This window comes from Pterocles gutturalis, unplaced genomic scaffold (genome assembly GCF_000699245.1).
Source record: "Pterocles gutturalis isolate BGI_N339 unplaced genomic scaffold, ASM69924v1 scaffold3812, whole genome shotgun sequence".
Classification (NCBI taxonomy): Eukaryota; Metazoa; Chordata; class Aves; order Pterocliformes; family Pteroclidae; genus Pterocles; species Pterocles gutturalis.
Genome location: NW_010112530.1, coordinates 31,805 through 53,446, shown reverse-complemented (window position 1 = coordinate 53,446; position 21,642 = coordinate 31,805). Strand labels below are relative to the sequence as shown.

At 38.5% G+C, this 21,642-nt stretch overlaps 1 protein-coding gene across 1 annotated transcript; it reads left to right on the top strand.

The window, feature by feature from the left end:
- Positions 1 to 2,120: 2,120 nt before the first annotated feature.
- Positions 2,121 to 21,021, top strand: CPXM2 (carboxypeptidase X (M14 family), member 2; the record flags this gene model as incomplete). The annotated part of the gene is made up of 8 exons (XM_010074073.1): positions 2,121 to 2,209; positions 7,341 to 7,464; positions 8,493 to 8,689; positions 9,457 to 9,636; positions 10,052 to 10,349; positions 14,581 to 14,720; positions 15,263 to 15,362; positions 20,768 to 21,021. Coding segments are annotated over 8 exons (1,382 nt in total), but the record flags the coding sequence as incomplete, so codon positions are not given.
- Positions 21,022 to 21,642: the final 621 nt, after the last annotated feature.

Below are 21,642 nucleotides of genomic sequence, written 5' to 3'. Positions count from 1 at the left end.
TCCAACAACTCTACAGCATTCACAGTTGCTCCCATGATATTAATGTTTGATGTATGGAAAAAGTGCCAGACTTTGAAAGGAATGGGATTAAAGTATTAGGAAAAAAAATTGGTTGCTGTATATTTTGGCTCATGGTGATAGAGAAAGCCTTCAACATCCTGGCAGTTATATGATGTTTATTTTTATATTTTTACAGCAGAGAAATATTTTTACAGTGATGAAGATATTTTGTGTGGCATTAAATATGTTGTGTTTATCTAGAAGTAGTGGGCTTTTTACGATTTCTATTTCTCAGTCATTAGCATATTAATAAATAATTTCTACAAATTAACATTGGTTAACCTTTAAGGGTTTGGCATTCCAGAGTCATCTGCAGGGTTACTTGCAGTGAACTTGCATCCATTTAGCCTGCAGTTAGGTCAGAAAGAAGACCTAAAAATACAGGTCCATTATGTGAAACTTAACCCTCTTGATTCTTCAAGACTTTTTTTTTTTTTTTAATAAGCAAAGAAATCTTGTTTCCTCACCTGATTAATTTCTAAATCAATTCTGCTTCCAGGTGGTCTCACTATAGAATAAGTTCTCACTGGAAAGGACAGACTGCGTTGAACAAGCAGATTTTTCTGAGGCAACATGGTTTTAGGCATTTTCAGTTATATTTGTAGGGCAGTGCTCAACTCATCTCCCAGTATTTCTGTTGTAGGTTAAGGAATGGATGCGGAGGCAAACAACTAAGAGTAAATTAGTGGTAGGGAGCGTGGATAATGTTACAGTGAAGTTTAATGTAACTTTCATGTTTCATTTCCCAAATAACTTAAGGAGTTCAAATTTTTTTTTCCTTCCAAGTAAGGAAAATAGTCAAATACTTTTTAGAATTTTCTGGGAAGAATAAATTTGAGAATCAGATGTCAGAAACATGAAGCTTAAAAATGTTAAGTTAGAAGGTATTTTTACATGTTATGAGTTTATTTCATCAAGTGCTTGTTGTTGCAGGATAGTATCTACAAATTCTTCCTATGAATAATTATGCCTTTTTTCCCCAAAAACATCACAGCTGATAGGTGATACTGTTTTGAAAAATAATTTTTCTTCTCTAGAGTCAGTGTCTTTTGATTCTTTTGCAATAAGATAGGATGATACTTATCTTTTACATTTTTTTCCCATAATTTTTAACCAAGTGAAGATGATTTTATGTCAAGGGAAACAATTTGTCACACCAGCCTGACAACCACTGGTTTCACAAACAATGACTCAAACTTCGAGGCATCCCAGACATGGCAAACTAAGGAATGCACCTGATTTTTTCCAAATAGACTTGTTTATCTCTAAAAATAAATCATAATAGATTAGGTTAAGAGCACATGTATCAGGAAATATAAAGCTGAGCTCTAACAGTCTTGGCCTGTTTGGTTTGTTTTGTTTTTGTTTTTTTTTTTTTTTACTGGAAAGTCAAGGAAACAAAGAGTATTGTCCTATCCACATATTCTCTTTTGATACTTGATACTTTATGCAAACTCTAAATTATATCCATATAAAAAATGAATATGCTAATTTTAAAGTAACAAAGACCTCCGACTTCCACAAAAAATGTTTGGGAGAATAATCAGGAATGTTTAATATGTACGATAGATCCCTTAAGTATTTTGCAAGCAGTGCATTGACTCTGAAAATAGTCATCAAGAAAACTAAAAGATAATTCCTTGTAGCAGGAAATTAATCAAGTAGACACAAAACATTTACTGGGGCTTTTTCCTCTGATGTGATTTTTTCCCCCCACTATTTTATCTTGCATCTGACTTGTAATTTTCCAGTGCCTTTTGCCCTCCTCTGTAGCCTACAGATGCCCTTCTGCTTTTCTGTTGAAATTTAGTTGTTCATGGAGGGTAGCTGACTATTAAGCTGATGCTTGCTGCCTCCTTGCATCTATATGAGCTGATTTGTGCAATAATTAGAAATATTTCAAATTTGTTGTTTCTTTGAGTTTTGTTTTTGAAAACCTGTTTTAAATACATACAGGACAGTAGAATGCAGATTTCCATGTTCCTTGCATGTATTATGGCTAAACATCTTTATCTTTGAAATTCATAAACACAGGAAAATTCTTTTATTTCTTTCCTCAGACCCAAATAATTATTACCACAGAAGAAATGAAATGACGACCACAGATAACCTTGACTTTAAGCATCACAACTACAAGGAAATGAGGCAGGTAGGCAAAGAAGCTGGTGTGTGACCTCCTGGATGGAAGGCGGATGGGTGAAGGCTTTTTGAGCTCTTGGGCAATCTGAATTCTACCTGTTAAAATCCATTATTAAACGATATATGAAATCTATTAAAAATATCCTTTTTTCCCCTATTTTAATCAATTATTCAAAGCGGACATCTATTTAAATCCCCAAATCTTAATTTGTACATCACCTAACCTTGAACAGGTGACACTACATGACAGAGGGAGTATTTACACCTAACATACCATAATTTTTCTTCCATGTGTATTTGAGTGGTGAACGTTACAGTGGTTGACCCTGACTTAACCATCTGAATTCTCTTATATTTCAGTGTTTTAGATGATCAGAATATATATACATATATATTATACAGAGTCCAATTCTGTATTCATAGCTGCAAAAATCAGCAGTAACTCAAGAGAAACCACTGCAATTATTTTGTTGGCCAGGAGAAAGGAAGAAAAAAAAAATCCTGTTAGTATAGTTTTAGATCTAACTTGTTAATCTTATTCCTTTAACTTCAAATAGCCAACCTCGTTGCTGTTTTTGTTGTTGTTGATTTTAATCTTGCTTCATATCACCACAGACTTAGGTCTGGGTTGTGCTAAAGAAATATTTCTGGACGTTTTCTCTTCAAATATAAAGATAAACTGTTTGGACTTGAAGTGTGTGAATCGTTTACTGTGTGCTGGATTTTCAGTGTATTTATACTGCATGAATCACCATTCATTTTTATTGAGCAATTGTGTACTGAGTCACACGTTTATTTCGGTAGAGATTTTCTGGCCTATATTTCTTAGCACAAAGATTAGACAAGTAGAAATTCCATTGGCATAATTACTGTCAAGAAGAATAAAGTGAAGTGTATTTTAGATTCTGATTGCAGAAAGACGAGTCAGTCAGGTTAGACATATCTTGGGGAAAAAAATGCAGCTTTAAAATAAAATGTTTTTCCATTTTTTTCATGGAAGAAGAAAATTTGGGACTGTGGCTGGGAGCTGGTCAGTTGTGAACCGTCTTGGACTGTGCTCTCCCAAGTTCTGGTTTTCTGTGTGTCAAAATAATTAGTTAGAGCTTATTGGCTTCTAATTGTGTTCTGCTGATAGTAGGCAGAAGATTGTGGGTTGGGTAGCCATAAGCTTTATATCCCCATAACCAGTCTTAGAACTTCATTATTTCTTTCCTGAGTGTAAAATGGAATAATAACTCAATTTCCAGAGTCAACTTATTATTTTTTTAATACTGTACATTATTGTGAGATTTGTTAGCTACTTCGCTACCAGCCATCTTAGAAAAATTCTGTTCTTTGAGCTTATTTGTGATAAACACTGAAGAAGGAGGAGGAGAGAGTGTTCCCAGGGCTGTGTTTTGGAAGCATTACATTACATTGCAATATGTCAAGTATTTGTGAGAAGGAGGGATTTTCTCAGTGTCAGATTATTTTAATAGAACTCTCTGTTTAGGAAGATGAAATTTATAGTACCAATTTTTTCTCTTAAAAGAGCATTCAAGATTCTTCTTTCAGTCAATGGGAACACTTGCTGTATCTCATATGCAGAAGTCAAGATGGTCTTGCAGACCCAAATACTTACATGATGTATTCATGCTGTGTAGGATGCTGTTAAAATGGTTGCTAGATATCCCCAGAAATAGTTTGAGATGGACATTTGAGTACACCCTTGTATTTGAAATAATTAACCTGGACTATATCTTTCTTAGGAAATAGGAGTGTTAATTTTGAAATCCATTTAACTGGCTTTGACTCATATCTCGGGGCAAGCCAGTCTCCCAGCATCCCTGAGGGCTTGTGTTGCTTTTCATGGTCAGCTGCGTTTATGAAGTGATGCAATGATAGTGCAGATAATTCTTCTGAATTTCTCGGAATTTCTGAATTTTCTAAATTTCTGAAAATTCTCAGAAATTCAGAATTTCTGAGCGCTGTATACATTACCAATTGAACAGGTTTATTTCAGGGTGAAACAACCAAATGTAGAAGACCAGAGCGATACTGAGCAAACACCCTAGGCTGCGTTCAGCACCAGATTGACAATCTCTGTCTGATCATTGCCAGGCTTAAGAAGGGGACAGTTTCTGGTTTGGCCCACAGTAGGACAAGAAATACAGAGATCTCCACAGAGGGTAGAGAATAGCACTAACCTGAAAGGCATTGACTAAGAGTCCTCTTGCCTCCTCTAAAGTGTGGATGGCACTTAGACCTATGTTTAATGCACCTTTTCTGCAAAATGGAGGAATCAGACCTTCAGAGACCAGTTTTGCAGGGCTTCTTCAAAGACTACATGTAGCATTTTTCCAGGGCAGTAATAGGATAAATAATTGGTAGTGACAAACAAATAGGAACTGTCAAATAAGAACTGTTAGTGAACATAATTGGGGAAGTGTTTTACAGTCCTGCTGGTTGGTAATAAAGCCCTGACCGACTGTTATCATCAATTGTCTCTGACAGTTTGTACAAGGCACAAAGAAAACACTGTGACATTTCAGGTGACCTGTTGTGCTGTCTGTCGGAAATGGGTATGACAAAAGCAAATATGAAATGTGTTCATTTTCAGTATTGTATTTACATATAAACATTTGACTCTATTACTGTATCCATACTGGTATCAAAAGAGTCACAGTGAAGTCTACTACAGAGACCATAGTTCAGGAAGGGTTCTTTGTTTGACTTGGAAAGTAATCATATACTTGCAATTAAAGAGATGATGGGGAGTTTACTAAGGCAAATACAAATACTTCCACCCGTTGTAATATACATTGAATCTGGTTCTAGGCATGTTTCTCTTTAGCAATGGACTCTGGGTATCCTGAGCCCACTGCAGTGCCTGGCATGTTAGGAAACCTTCTGCTCTGCAGATTTCACATCTTGGGGAGCTGCATGGATGCGGTGATACATCAGCCAGGAGGGACTTTTCCTTAGGAAAGGAATTAGCAAACACAGACCTGAGACAGTAACGTGATCTATCCATTTATCCATTTCAAGGCCAGGCTGGATGAGGCTTTGAGCAACCTGGGCTAGTGGGAGGTGTCCCTGCCTGTGGCAGGGGAGTGGAACTCGATGATCTTTAAGGTCCTTTCCAATCCAAACCGTTCTGTGATTCTATGATTACAGAAAATGGGTTTTAGTCTGCTGAAATAACCTTCTTTTAATGCAATATCTGTACTCATTGGCAGAGTGAAAAAAAATAATATTTATCTTGGAGAAAAACACAGTATCTGATCCAATAATAATCCATTTCATCCTATTGTCAGTGGAACATAAATTTATAATCCCCACAACCTTGGATAAGTTTTTATCTGTGAGTCTCTAGCAAAAGGCCCATAGCTCCATATCTGTTGATAGTGGTTCTGGTTCATCATGAGTGGGTTCAGATGTGATAGCTCTTGGCCACGAAGATTTGAGGCAGTCTGTCTCAAAAAGCTGGGAATCAATTTGTCGGAACCAAACACTTGAAAATATAAACCAATGTCCTCTGGCTTCATGCATGTGCTTCAGGTGGAACAACAAATGATGACATACCTGCTTGTGTACGCCCAGAATATTAAAAAGAGTTCCATGGAAATAGCTGGGTACTAATAATACAGACTGATGATGATGACAGTGGTGAGAAAAGTAGATATGAAACTAAAGGATACACTGAAAGAGCATCACCGACTGAATTTTCCAGACAAGTTCTGAGTTTAGATTTGCGAAAGAAATTATTTCTCATAAGTATAAAACCAATGTGTGAGATGAACAAACATACAAAAATAACATCTTTTTGGTCTCTTTGCAACATGATTATAAATAGAAGCAAAGTCTTTTATGAGAGGAATTTTAATGATGTTCTTCCCAATGTGAATTGTGTTTCCACTTAGATTTGCTAAATGGTGGCATGGGAATCAGACACATCTAATTATTGCGTTTTTTAAAATCATCAGCCTTGTCATCATCCAATATTGTTTCTAAATTAACACTCTGTGAGCAAAGAGTTTTGTTAGGCTACAATATTTCTTCAATAATGCATGCACCCTTGTTTACAAAAAGGTTGTCCAATTAATAGTCCCCAGGGTTCCAATTTACAGTAAAGTCCTTATTTATTTCTTTAATGCCTTCCAGTGGAATAAAATCAAGATAGATAAATTCTTATTATCTAAAACTATTTGCAATAACTTCTTGTTATTAACACATAAATTTTCAGTCTTATTTGTAAATTTTAATATTCACCTGAAATGCCGCAGTGAAGTGTTTGTTTGTGGGAGAATTTAGACTCCAGATACCCTTGTCTGGATGACATCTGTGTAATTCCATTGGTTTAAACTGAACTATACCCTTAACCATGACCTTCCCTATGCACTTAATAAGCACTAAGGCTATTTGATCACGTTTTGACTATGCCATGCAACATCTGCTGAAACAGTGAATCGAATAGATTTTGATGGGAGAAATGTCTTCAGACAGGCTGTTGGGCATTTCCATTATTGATTCTATTTTTTGCTGAAACTTGATAAGCGAGTTCTGAGGAATCTGGTATTTACCGAAGGAGTATATCCTGCTGTGTTTGTGGAGTCATCCAGATTATATCTATTTCACTGTTTTGGCCACATCAACACTGTGATAAATAATGATTTTTCCATGTGAGATTTCACACCGTAATACAAGAAGGGTGGGCTTGGTTTTTACCTCATCAGAGGCAGGTGTAATCAGAATTCAAAGGGAAAATCATAGAATCATGGAGTCACAGAATGGTTTGGGTTGGAAGGGACCCTAAAGCCCATCGAGTTCCACCCCTCTGCCATGGGCAGGGACACCTCCCACTAGCCCAGGCTGCTCAAAGTCCCATCCTGCGTGGCCTTACACCTCATGTAAGAAAGATCTTGAACCTCACCTGCTCTGTGGTGTTTCAGCAGAGAGTATTCAGCTTGTTCCAGCTGAATAAAGAGGCTGTGTGATAGCAGAGCCATAATTAGTGAACTAAACATAAAGCTTTTAAAATTACAAAATAATCAGAATAGAAAATGAAGTTTTTGCTGCAACCAATTTGGGATGAAATAATTAATAGTGGATCTATTTTAATGCTGCATTGTCTAACTATATGTCATTTTTTTTGTTGGCAGTTGATGAAAACTGTGAATAAAATGTGCCCGAACATCACAAGAATTTACAATATTGGAAAAAGCAACCAAGGACTAAAGCTGTATGCTGTTGAGATTTCTGACAACCCAGGAGAACACGAAGTTGGTTAGGATTTAGTCTAACTAAATCTGTTGAAGGGTGTTGGGATTTGGCTTTTTTTAAAAAAAAAAAAAATCCTCATTCTCAGTATCTGCAGCAATTATTGCTGTTGGAATTATATCCATGGCAGCAAAGATTTCAAATGTATGTGGGAGGAACTTCAGCGTTATATTTCTAAATTGGGAGGAGGAGGGTGAACACAAATAGAAGGCATTTTGAATGTAGGATCAAATTCTTTAATGATAATGAGTTTTATTCTTTACAATAACAAATAAAAGTTAATTTTAGTGCTGGGGAATGGATTTTAGTTGTGAGGATTTATGTAGCTTTGGATAGAAATCTGTCCTTTTTTAATACATGGGGTGAATGCATTGCAAGCAAGGACAAGTCTCCCAAATCATCTTTCACTGGTGAGTCTTGGGGTAGTTTCCTACGGTGATGTAACTCTTCAGAATAGAAACTCAATCAGGTGTTGGTCCTTCTGTGGAGCAAGATAAAGATCTCACTATGATAGTGCCCAGGACAGTTGCTGGAATAAAGGAGTCTTGTGCTTTGCCGTGTCCATAAGTACTCTGATGTGTGTCCATCCCCCCCAAAGAGGGACTGTGACATGCTCCTAAGACATGTCTTGGTTTTGCCATGGGAGATGGAGCACAATAGATGTTAATCTTTCAGTAGGCTTGGGGCTGATGTTAGACTGCAGTCTCTGAATCTCAGAGGTTAACACCAGAATAATTCATCTAATTTGCCTTGGCCACTTACCTGTGTTTGAATGTCCTGCAGAAAACATGCAAGGAGTGTATCATGGGCCAAACTGGGAGGGTGGGTCCAGCCTGTTCTTCTTTCTTTTCTTCTTTCACCAACAGAAAGTAATTAATTATTTCTGTACAGTTACATTTTGACCTATCATTTGTTCAGTTAAGGCATTTCTCCAGCTCTCGTTAAGCAGAATGTTGCTGATTGACATCAATGAAATTTGGCAGATGTTTGGCTTGCTGCTCTGACTGCAGTTCTGCCCCATGTGTTTTCAACAGGTGAACCAGAATTTCGGTACATTGCAGGAGCTCATGGGAACGAAGTACTTGGACGTGAGCTAATCCTTTTGTTAATGCAGTTCATGTGTCAGGAATACCTGGCTGGGAACCCGCGCATCGTACATCTCATCGAGGATACCAGAATCCACCTCCTGCCCTCGGTCAACCCAGATGGATATGACAAAGCATATAAAGCGGTAATATGATTACAAACATATCAAGGAATTATTTTAACTGTATTAGATGAATGAGTTGTGGTCCTGTTGTCATTTTTTTTTCAAAGATCATATTTTACAAGCAATCAAAATACATTAAAAAATAAATGCATTGAAGCAAGCATAAGCCACTGAAACATCTCCTGCAGAAAAAAAGCTGAAAGAAACAGTATTCTGTATGACATTGGCCAGCAGGAAGATGTGTATGGAAAGGAGGGTTGCAAAGACTGCCAGAACAAACCATCCTGAGGTGTAGAGATCAATGGGAACACCATTATGGAAAACGGAAAATTCATGCAGTCTGTTTCTCACGGGAAACCAAGCTAAGCACATGAAAATCTGCATTCCCCTGCAGCTGAAATTTAATAATGTGTCTTTAAGGGGAGCACAATGTGTTGGGCGTCATAATAATTCAGTCTGGAAGAAGACAGAGACCAGAAGGAAAAATTGCAGGGGCTGGTGAAACACACTGGAAAGATCTTCGAGGGCAGTCTGTAGAAGACTGGAATACAAAAGTTGCGATCAGCTGTGGAAGGGAGTATAAGCCATCCCTATTGCAACCCAGGGGAAAACCCATCTTAAATAGAAACCTTGAAAACAAACCAGAATGTTTTGGTTAACCCCAAGTAATTTTTCATTGGTTTTGCTTTATCTCATTCAAGGTTTCATACAAAACTTTAAAAGGCAATTATTCATTTTGGTTAATTAAATAATTTTTTTTTTTTTTTTTTTTTTTTTAAAAACCTCAGGGTTCAGAATTAGGGGGCTGGTCTTTAGGACGATGGACTCAGGACGGCATTGACATCAACAACAATTTCCCTGATTTAAACTCTTTGCTCTGGGAGTCTGAAGATCAGAAAAAGAGTAAAAGAAAAGTTCCAAACCATCACATCCCGATCCCCGACTGGTACCTGTCCGAAAATGCCACCGTGAGTAAGACCATAGAGAGGGGAACACAAAACCTTATTTTTTATTTGAAATAACATAGCAAACACTGAGACCAATTGCAAAACCAATGCAGCGTCTTATGCAAAACTCGTTTATTGTATCATAGTGCCAAAAATTTGACTTATCTGCTCGTGGCCTCACTCTGCATAGATGTTCCCGCTGCATAAATCACAAACATTCAGTTTTTGTTAGTTTTTATGAGTTGTTAGTGACCTCCAAAGCATGGCTGGCAAACATTGTAATTCAAAGGCCATTTCCTTGGCCACATCACTTGTGCTGGCTTCTCACTTCATGGTAAGAAAACTCACAGTGGCACTCCTGCATCTGTTCTGCCTTTGAAAGAAGATTATTGAACTTCACAGGTTGAATCAAAGCTGCTGTTTCTTTTTCTCCCAGGTGGCAGTGGAGACACGGGCAATAATAGCATGGATGGAAAAAATCCCTTTTGTGCTGGGTGGCAACTTGCAAGGAGGAGAGCTGGTGGTGGCGTACCCCTACGACATGGTGCGATCGTTGTGGAAAACCCAGGATTACACACCCACCCCAGACGACCACGTCTTTCGCTGGCTCGCATATTCCTATGCCTCCACTCACCGCCTGATGACAGATGCAAGAAGGAGAGCATGTCACACGGAGGATTTCCAAAAGGAGGATGGCACTGTTAACGGAGCCTCCTGGCATACCGTGGCTGGAAGTAAGTGTCTCTAGAAACTGCAATTCGCATTGTCATATTAAACATGCTAATGCCATCTCTGACTGGTGTACATCACAGAGGCGCTGGTGGTGAAACATGTTGTTATGGTTTTGACCCTGGCTAGCAGCAAAACACCATAACAGCCGCTTGCTCACCCTCCCCATCCAGCTGTGGGACAGAGAATTAAAGGGGTGAAGGGAAAAGAGACTCATGGGTTGAGACAAGAACAATTTAATAACTAAACTACAATAAAATTGAAAATAATAATAATAATGATGATAATATATCCAAATATACAACTGAGTGATACACAGTGACAGTGCTCACCACCTGATGACCAAGGCTCAGCCTGTTCACAACTAATGATTCTGGAGCAGGGAGAGTCCCAAAACCACAATCCTGGAAGAGATGAGAGCCTGAGGGTCTGAGAGACCGAGGTAACTCAGTGAGAGAGAGAGATGACCCAAAGGAAGAAACACTTCTGGACAGAGCCTCATCTATATACTGGGCATGACATGCATGTTATGGAATAGACCATTGGCCATTGGCCAATTTGGGTCTCAAACTTAAACCTAAGGTCAAATCCTAAGCTAGTAACTGGGGCTGTGCTCCCTCCCAGCTCCTCCTGCCCCTGCAGGAAAGTCCTTGACTGTCCTGGCAGCAGCTCTGCCCATCAGGGTGTGATCAGCTTCTCCTCAGCACAAACCCAAACACAGCCTCTTACTAGCTACCATGAAGAAAGTTAACTCCGTCCCAGCTGAAACCAGGACACACTAAAAGGAGTCTTTCCCCATTTGAAAGTCTGTTCGTTGCATTTCATCGGGTGTCAGAGGACTGAAGGTGACTGTGGTCATTTCATTTATTATTGAGGTTTCCAAAAGTACACATGCCATACATTAGTTTTATGGATTCTGTACATCCAAGGGAGTTTTTCAGGAGAAAACCAACCCAGTCTAAACCCAGTAGCAGGGGGAAACCTGTCAGCCTTTGCTATCTCACAGGCTGCCGACAGCAAAGTGCTGCTAAACATCAAAGATAACCAGCATCGGAGCCGAAGCAGCGACTCGTGCACTGGTCTGGAAGCCTGGGAGAGACTCCAGTGGCCCTCAGATGAGAAAGTCATTATTTCAGCCTCCTGCTCACTAAAGTCAATCGCAAATCAACCCTCACTCACATTCACCTTGAGTTGTATAAACACACCACAAAAAGCTGCTGCTTGCCTGCTACCGTCCTATTTTTAAAAGACCTGGATGTGCTTACACTTAAACTTTGCAGGGACCCCATAGGCAGTTCTGCTGCCAGAATAAATTACACATCGCATCTTTCATCATGTGCCCAAGCCTGTCACCCTGTCAAGGAGCTCGAAGGGGAAGCCGTGTCCTGTAGTGCAGACAAAGCGTGGATTTCCAGGAAAGCCCAATTAGAAGCACATTTTCGGAGGCGATACTTGCGGTTATCTCTATGGGTGTATACTTTGAGCAGGCTCAGAGCAGGCACTCTGCTGACTCATCACGGTTCTGCTCAAAATCTTTGGTTTTTTATAAGTACATCAGTTAGACAATGTATTCTATGAAATTAAGAAATGAGCTCTGTATCTGCCATCACATGAATGACAGTAGGAACAATTAATGGCAAACAGATGCAAGTGAGTGTCTGTGCAGAGCACGTTTTATTGGAGCTGGCTCTTGTTTGTAACTTGCAGGTAGTTTCACTGCATAAACATTTCTAAGTTTTGGCCACAACTTTTATGGCGTTCACACTGGCCCAAGTCAAGTTAACGTTGGCCAGTCTTTGAAAGCTAGAGCCAAGAATTAACTTTTCAAATATTTTTTCAGGAGGTTGAAAAGTGCTGGGTGAACTCTGGGGAAAAGATTGAACTGCTTAGACCACAAGGCCAATGCCTGACAATACATTTCTATTCATTTCTGCAAATTCTAAAAAAAACTCTCTGAATACTAACTTGACCGCTTAATTACCTAATTTATGAGTTTAATTTTCCTAAGTGCTATAAGAAACACAATTATGAATCGATCCAGAAAAGATGACATTGGCCATGTCACTAACAGCTGTCACGCTAAGTTACATTAAGTAATGATGTACAGTACAGATGCTGAATAGTATCTCGATTTCTTAGTAACAATTGCATATTGGATTTGGTTCATCTGATTTGTTTTATTGCTTTGTGATATTTCTCATCATACTTTACATCCTGCTCTCTTCCATTATCATAAGGCTTCCAAGACTGTCTTTGAGAAAAAGGTTGGAATATTGCTTTTACTTCCAATTCTTTGCACCTTGGACTCCAGACTAAGATGTGGTTTCCATTCGAGCTCAGCCTCCAACCTGCAGGACGGTTTTAGCTCTCTCCTCGATGTAGAAAAATGGGAGAAAGTGATTTGTATTGCAGATATATATATATACACATACATATATATGTATTGCAGCTGATAATTAACCAGTGGTGCCTTGCATTGTAGAGGGTTGTCCAAATACCATTCTAGATTTGGAGACAGATTTCCCCAATGTTTATTCACTCTGTAATTCCATGACTATACAGATGTGGTTGTATAGTTCACTTCACTTTTTCAATTTATTATTTTCAATTTATCTAAAGATCAACATGTAACACTTCCCCTAAGCCCCCGCTTGATTAATATCTGGCCTGAAGGTGAGACACCAATAAATTCCTTGCAGAGAGCTGTCCCAATTGTCCTTTGGTGTGGGTGACATCTCCTTGCTCTAGCACAACTCAAAGTTACCCATCCTCTTGCTCTTCATCTGCTTCCAGAAACCACGCACAGAAACCTTTCACTGCCATGGGAAAATTTATAAGGGATTTTTCTGACTCCTTTTCAGCACCAGAGAGTGTATAAAGAAGTCTGTGCACCACAGATATCTTCCACAGATATCAAACCCCTCTGTATGCCTTTGAAACTCAGCCGTACTATTTCCTGCCCATATTCTGGGCTGCAATTCATGCAAGTTCCTCACCAATTTTCCATGTAAAGTTTCTGCACTGGGTGAACTGCACAAAGGCAAAAAAAAAAAAAAAAAAAGATTAATTTTATTTTATTTACGGTGTTTTCAAGGCTGGATTTGCACGTTCACAGAGCTACACAGAGAGTTGCTCTTGGCAATGTAAAACCATTTTCTTAAATACATATATTAAAACTGAGCAATGACTGTGTATTGCAAAATATTTCACGATAGATTAATCGCGATGCGATACAGTCTGTGAGGGGAAAATAATTGTGGCTGTTTCTCAAACAGAAGGGAAACATGTTTATGCAGAGTAGCATATGCCACGGTCTCACATTTAGGTTTTCCCCATCAACAGAAGTGAAAAGCTTAACATCTGTACTATATAATCCTCCTGCTCTGCATCCAGAAGGCACCGAGGGCTCATTAAATACTTGACTACTGCTCTGTGGTGATTGGACAGGACTAGGTTTTTCTTTTTTTTAACTCTTTTCAATCAGAAGTACTTGGTGAATGCATTTCGTGCCATTTTAAAATAGAGCAACTAATGATCATTAATAAACATTTAAAAATATTTTAGTTATTTGAAATGTAGGTGGATAATAAGAAACGAAGCTCCCATCATTTCTTCCTCTAGTGTCCATGTCGTGTTTCACATTATGTATGTGACTGTGCAGAACTAATAAATAGAATTTTCCAAAGGAAAATAATTGTAAGAATCGGGAGGGAAACCTAGAAAATTGAAATGTTTGAGATCTGTATTTACATAGAGTCTTCCTTAGTTCCTGGGTTTTGATTAGGATATTTCTAATGAAAATCCCTGTTGCAGAGCCACGGTGCAGTTTTCAGTCCTCTGCAAAGCCATAATAGGGAGAAAACAGAGTAGATCCTATAATTCCTTAGAAGCTAACAAGCATCATATGTAACTTAAAATAATTTTTGCTACCTTGATTTTTCTGGCTTTCCTATCATTTAGATGACTTGCATGAGAAAACATTTAGACTGAGAAACTATTTCATCACCTGTTCTCATAATTTTTTCCGTAACAATCCCTGTGTGCACATTACTCTGCATCCCGACATTTAGGGTTGGATAAATTCAGTTCATGGCCACACATCCATGCCAGGTCTGCAGATGAAGAATACCCAATTGGTGTCTAAATAAGTTATATTGCTTTGCATAAAATAATCAGATCTGATCAACAGATTAAAAGAAGACATAAAATTGTCTCTTTTTTACCTCCTATTGACAGGTATAAATGACTTCAGTTACCTGCACACAAACTGCTTTGAGCTATCCATCTACGTCGGCTGCGACAAGTATCCCCACGAGAGCGAGCTGCCCGAAGAGTGGGAAAACAACCGCGAGTCCCTCATTGTTTTTATGGAACAGGTATCCAACAGAAGAATAACTTCTGAATAACTTGATGACTCCTTTCAGATTGAAAGAGGTTTAGGGTTTCTGATATTTTTTCTTGCATGACTAATTACGTGATTATTGCTACTTGTGATAGAAATATCACCTACAAGCGGTGCTGGCATATCACATCAGCCAGGCTGGTTTAACTTAGGAGGACAAAATAATGAAGCTTGTTAAAATTTGCAAAGAGCTTGCTAGAAGTGACTGCCAGAAAAAAACAAAACAACAACAAAAAAAACCCAAACCCTTGCATCTGCTGCTTTATCTGCTTGTTTTATCCGTCTCTTGAATCATGCCTCTGGCATGGTAACCGAATTTGTAAGCTGGTTCAGAAGTAGATAATGCCTGGAAGGCTGATACTGGGTTAATAATGATATTTCCAAATCGTGTGAATCATAAAGTATGAATAGAATGCACTTAATTCACATACGGATTTAATGATTTGTTGTGTCTTCCTAATGCTAGTACTGTTCATTGCTGTGCAATATTTATTTGTTTGTTTATTCTCTCAATAGGTCCATCGAGGCATCAAAGGCATAGTGAAAGATGTGCATGGAAAGGGAATCCCAAATGCTGTTATTTCAGTAGAAGGTGTTAACCATGATATTCGCACAGGTAAAAAAAAATAAAAAAAAAAATAAATTAAAAAAAAGGAACAAAAACAAAAAACCCAAACAAAAAAAAACCTAAACAAAAAAAAAGGCAAAACCCAGCTTCAGTGCAATTGGACAGATTTATTGTTAAAACAAGAAAAAACCAAACCAAAATACAGAAACTCATTGCAACGTTGAAGTCTTTTCTGAGAAAAGCCAGCAAATAGTATATAATCCAAGGAGAGTGCTGCAGGAGTGGTGCATGAGGAGGGAGTCACTTCTTCCCAGGGCTCAGCAGCATAGACAAGAACAGAACTGTGGCTTTCCTCTTTGCCCCTGCTCCTTTTCTTCCCACCTCTTACAAAATATTGAGCAAACAGCCTTTATCCTGGCAAAATCACTAGCGTGAGTAGGGTTGTGTCTAAAGGACTCTTATTGCTCCTTTTCTCATGTAGAGGTATCACAGATCTAACCCAGAATAATTATAGCACTGAAAAACGAGGGTGTAGGTAACGCCTGGTTGGGCAAAGAGTGTTTCTCTGGCTGTTAGCAGTTGTAGGACTGGGAACGTGTTGGAGATGGGATTTAGAGCTGTGTCCAGAGGAGGAACAGCTGTTTTGGGGAAGGGGGAGTTTCACAACCCAAAGAGTCTCCTGCAGAACATCATGGCTTTATAAAAGATCATTTAATGGGGCTCAGCAGAGACACTCCTTTGCACTGGTGAATTTCAGCCCAGAGAATTACTTTTCAATGTGTATAGTTTAAAAAAAAAAAACCACACACAAATGGCTTTCTACCTCCTTAGCACGGAATTACTTTTCAATGTGTATAGTTTAAAAAAAAAAACCACACACAAATGGCTTTCTGCCTTCTTAGCACAGTCTTGATCTATACCCAGACACGGATATGTGTATTCAGAGTGAGCTCTAAGCTTATTTAATGTCCTGGAAAGCAGTTATGGCACTAAATAAAGAACCTTTTAAAATAGACACAATTACAAGACTATTAGTAATACCCAAAACTTGTTGTTGGCAGGTAGTGGGCAGGATAGAGTCCCAATGGCCATTTTTTTTTTTTTGTCTAGGGGCTATACAGTGATTTAAGACACCCAGTCATCTTAAATGGAGAAAAAACAGGGAGGATATAGCAAGGAGAGGAGCATGTGTAAAGAAATAGTAAAACAAGACGTCAGCAGGAGTCTTTGTGTGATTGCACTCAAAGAGCTGGTTACAAGAGTTTGACAAGGTTTCTGTTGGACGTTTACGGAAAGGTGGCATCATGGTAAATTATCAGAAAAATCATATTCTTCCATACGCTCAATTTGGTTCAATATTAAAAACAGGAACACTAATTTTATGTATTTTTTACATCCTGACTGGCTTTCTGGGTCTTTCATTAGCTGCCACCATCATGTGCTTTGCCACTGAGGTACAGTGTGGCACTCTTTGACACTTAAACTGATTTCAGGTTATGGAATATCAGAGATAAGAGACTTCCAAATCTTTAATGTTTGCCACAGCAGATTATCTGAGCCAATAACAAATTTTAAAATATCTAACTTAGTTCATGATTAATTTTATTTCAGTGCTACTGTGTACCTGTTGTAAAAAGAAAACATTGAATGACAGATATTTAATTAAGCAATAATGATTCTGCCTTAAATATTTCAAAATGGGACCACTGGGAAATGATAGTGGGAATTAGTAATCGGTCGTTTTTCCTTGGAAAAGTCTTGGCTGTTTTGAAAGGCTGCCATAAACTGTAGGTTGTATTAATCTGTTAGCAGAGTTAATGTATTGCTCTGGTTGAGCTGAGGTCGTTAATCTCCAGTTCTCAGTACGCTGGATGGATACATGAAGTTTAAAGACAGCAGACATGCATACTGAAAGGATTACCTGTGGCATGGTAATAATGGTGGAGGATCCCAAAATCCACCTTGTTCAGGGAATCTTGCAGCTATTCACATCTAGACTTAGAGCTGAGCTTCTATGGCTCAATCTATCTCTATATCTAGAGTTGTTAGTAAAAATAAAAGTACATATTTCATCCTTTTAAATTATTTTTTTAATGAGACATTTAAGCTGACACCATTTGGGAATCACTTTGTAGATGGGAAGGTAAAAGTTCTATCTTGTTTTATATTCTACAGATAACAATGTATGTCTCATTAACCTGTGAAACTCGAGAATTTATGTTGGAGCCAAATAGCTAAAACGACCCGTAAAAGTCCAGAGAAAGAAGGCAAATTGTCAGCAGTCACCATTCATTTATAACTTTTTAAATGAAAAACCTATCCATTTAAATCTCTGAGTTGCCTTAATACAAAAATAGGCCAAGCAGGAGAAGAATTACGGCCACTGTCTCTAGTCATACAAGTTTTGTTTAAAGTGAGCTAAGCTGTAAGGTATCTGCTATTTCTTTGATATATTAGTATGATCACCTACCCTGTAGAGCCAGACAAAAGTTGTCCGTAAAGCCCTTCTAATAACATTTGCTTGTTGGAAAAAATTTCTTGTGGACAAAAAAAAAAAGTGCATGGAAAGCACTTCTTTTTTATTTTCTTTGGAGATACAATATATCTTATGGGAAGAGAGGGTTGCTGACACTGAGAAAACAATATTAATAGGCTAATAGAAGTCATTGATTCTGAGAGAAAGAGCTTTGTGGAAAATTATTCCATTTTCTCTTGATGTAGATGTAGCTATTGATTAAGTCTGAGCAATTACTTGTTGTTACTGTTAGATGTGGACCTCGCTTTAGGAGATAACCTTTGGAAAAGTGTTCATCAATTGGATGAACAAATGCCCCTGGACACCATTTTTCCCCATGGTGCAATGGCAGTTTTGTGGGTTGCTTCTTCTAATTTTGGAAATCTCAAAGCAAATCTTGAAGAAGAAATATATTGCTCCCTTCTAGTGAAACACTTTTGCATGACAGCTTGTACCAGATTCCCAAGAAAGATGCACATTTCCCTGTGATTTTTGCAATAAAGCATAACTAATTTAATTTCACACAACGTCCAGAGAAAATTTTATTAATATTTTGGTAAGTTTCATATGATTTCAGTATAAATAATGTAACCAAACTCAAAGATCTTGAAGTAGCATTTAATATTACTCAGTAACATTGATCTCAGCTAAGCAGAATTCTGGTATTCGAACTCTCCAGCCTTTTTCTCATTCCTGGCTGCCTGCTCAGCAGAGAAAAGTTTTGGATATTAGGTGCATTGGGCATGCAGCACCATGGCTAGCTTTTCTGAACAGTCTTTTGTAGGTAACAGAGCATTAGGGTATATTTTTATAATGTATTTGAATTAGCAAAATTTGGTACATTTAAGTGTAAGTATGACGTTTAATTGTAACAGAGGTCTGTCTTATCAGACTCAAAGTGTGTTCCTCTTAGCTGAAGTGTTTATGGAGTCATCCAACACATTTAATTTATAATAATACTATCTTTGCATTTTTATGTATTCTTATTTTATCTGAGCAGACATGGCAGTTATTTGACAGACCCAATAAGTGGAGGTAGATGTAGTCTGCTCCAACCTGCTCCCACTGGAGTCTATCCTATTACTTACTAAATTTATCTGTATTTTTAATTGTGTTCCTCTTGCCATCTGTTATGAAATTTTTTAACTACTGCATTTAATCTGATTTTCAGAAAAACCCCTTTTAGTATTAAATTCTGGGCCATGACAGCTGATACTGATGTCTACTTGCTTGTAAATGGAAAGGAGGTAAAGCCCATCCTCCTAACAGTTTGATATCCAGCTTTGTAATAATTTCCTGTTGACGTGTGAGTGTGTAGGTTTTTTTTCTGGCCCTGTGTGGGGTTGTGATGAAGTTCCTGTCAAATGTGGCAGGAAAATGTGGGTCAGTTTTGAAGTCCAGGGGCTAAAACCAGCTTCTGAGTCGAGATGTGTTCATAGCCACACATGGGGTGATCCATAGCCTTTTGCTAGAGCATTTACAGCTAAAAAAATGAGCCCTTAGGGATAAATTAAAGAAACCTGGGCAGCTTTATGTTTGGCCTTTTGGTTAAGGTGTCAATGGATCCAATAGTAAGGGAGAACTGAACTAAGAGCTGCTCAGAGAGCCCTTCCTAAAAACGCCTGAGTCCTGAGAAACAGAAAATCTGGAGATGGATCATCACCCCAAGTGGGCGCTAACTGTCTGAAAGAAAAACCCAAGCATGCTGATGTGCAAAAATGGACATGATCAAGTGTGTTCCTCGCGTGCAATTTCACACTTGCATTCAGAGACTGTGATATTAGGGTATAGCTGATATCAATAGCTGATATCGCTGTTTTGCTAACACTTGCCTTTTGCAAACATATTCACTATTTTACCAAGCACTAAATGAAAATCATATTTCTTTAAACAGAAGCTAGCTAGTCTGATCTTTTCCCAAATAGAATATTTTTATGCAAATCTTGTTTGGTTTTTGCAACACGCTGCATTGCAAGCTACCCAAGGCTAGATGCTAAAGCTGTCGGTTCCCATCAGTGCTAAAAAAACCCAACCCATCTTCATACAAGAGATGTTGCATTTCTATTTATATAGAGAATTTGCACTTTCACTCCACAGTGGGTTTTCCCAGGATACAGTGCAAAAGTAATTTTAGATATTAGTGTTTCACCTTTTCCAGTCCACAGCTAAGCATACTTGCTAGTTAAAGTAACATTAAAAAAAAATTATAAAACAATCCTTATGTATGTATGGGTAGTGTGAGATCACTTACGGGAAAAAAGAAACAAGCAGAAAGTCCTTATTCAACGAGGTGTTAAAATACATCTTGCTTTGTGCATGAGCATTTTAATTGGTTATGGGAGCTCTGTTCGTGCATTTACAGGTTACCAAGTCATTAAGTACCACGATAAATTAATGTTTGTAGGAAAATGAGTGTAATAAAGCTCAATGTAGGGTTTTCTGGAAGGGGATATTTACTTAGATCTCTAAGTGAGTTGACATTATGCTTTCACATGCTTCGCATACTAAATCGCAACAAAACACTTGTGTCCAGGAGATCTGGCCAGGACTACAAGTGCGATGTGCATCCCTCCCTGGGGCTCTTGATTGCCAAAAAGAAATTAATTTGGGGATGATCTTTTATACCCTTCAGGAATCACCAACCATTACAAGGCGACCCTTTGCCTCAGGATCTTCCTGACTTCAACTGACAAAAATCTTAGCCCAGAGTGAAGCCTTTTTTTCATCATTTAGAAAACACGGTTGAGGTGTCTTTTCCTGTAGGGTTGTCAGGATGAGGAGGGTATGTGTGATGGGGGTTAACCCCGTTGGCACCTTCCTGGTGTGAAGATGCAGGGTTGTTGCTTCCAGGGTCATTTTACCTGTGTGCAGGCTTTTCTGTATTAAAAAAACAAGAAGAAAGGGCCACTGTCCTGAAAACCGTCTCTTTTGCCCCTAGGAGCTGATGGGGATTACTGGCGTCTTCTCAACCCAGGGGAATACGTGGTGGGCGTGAAGGCGGAGGGCTACACCACCGCCACCAAGACCTGTGAAGTCGGTTACGACATGGGAGCGACCCAATGCGACTTCACCATCTCCAAAACCAACCTGGCGAGAATCAAGGAGATCATGAAGAAATTTGGGAAGCAGCCCATCAGCTTGTCCATGCGGCGGCTCCGGCAAAGGGCTCGACAGTGGCGGCAGCAGAGATAGACCTCATCCCGGGCAGCCCGAGGGGTCCACGAGCTCTGCTTCTATCAGCCTGGCTGTAGTCGTAGTGAGAATTACATAGCCCGTCTCTTCATACATATTTCTCTGCACAAGGCCTTTCTGTTAGTGGAGCTGGATGAAAAGGGGGATTTTTTTCATTTTGGCGAAAAAAATCAGCAACAAAATTCACGTTGAACCAAAATAAGCCACGGGTTGCGGGGAGAGGCAAGAAGGATATAGATAGATGGTTTGAGTTAACCTGGGAAGAAATTTTTTGTTTGTTGGGTTATTTAATCCTTTGTAAATGTGTTTTCTTTAAAAGCAGAAAAAAGGGAAAAAAAAGAGATACTTATAAAGGAGAAGTGTTGTTTTGAATGAAAACCTGAAAAATGTTGTTTCTAAAGTATAAAATTGGTATATTTTTACAATTAAAAAAAAGTTTTGGCACTCTCTACATTTTATTCTCCTATGGGAGGAAAGCTGAGAGGGGACAACTTCTGTTGAATATCACTACAATTTGTGTCAAAAGTTCAGTCTACCTTCCCTTACAAGTCCACCTTTTGACAAGCACCATAATATTTGGGGAAAAAAACCTAAAGTGAACAACCCACCTTAGCATTCCTG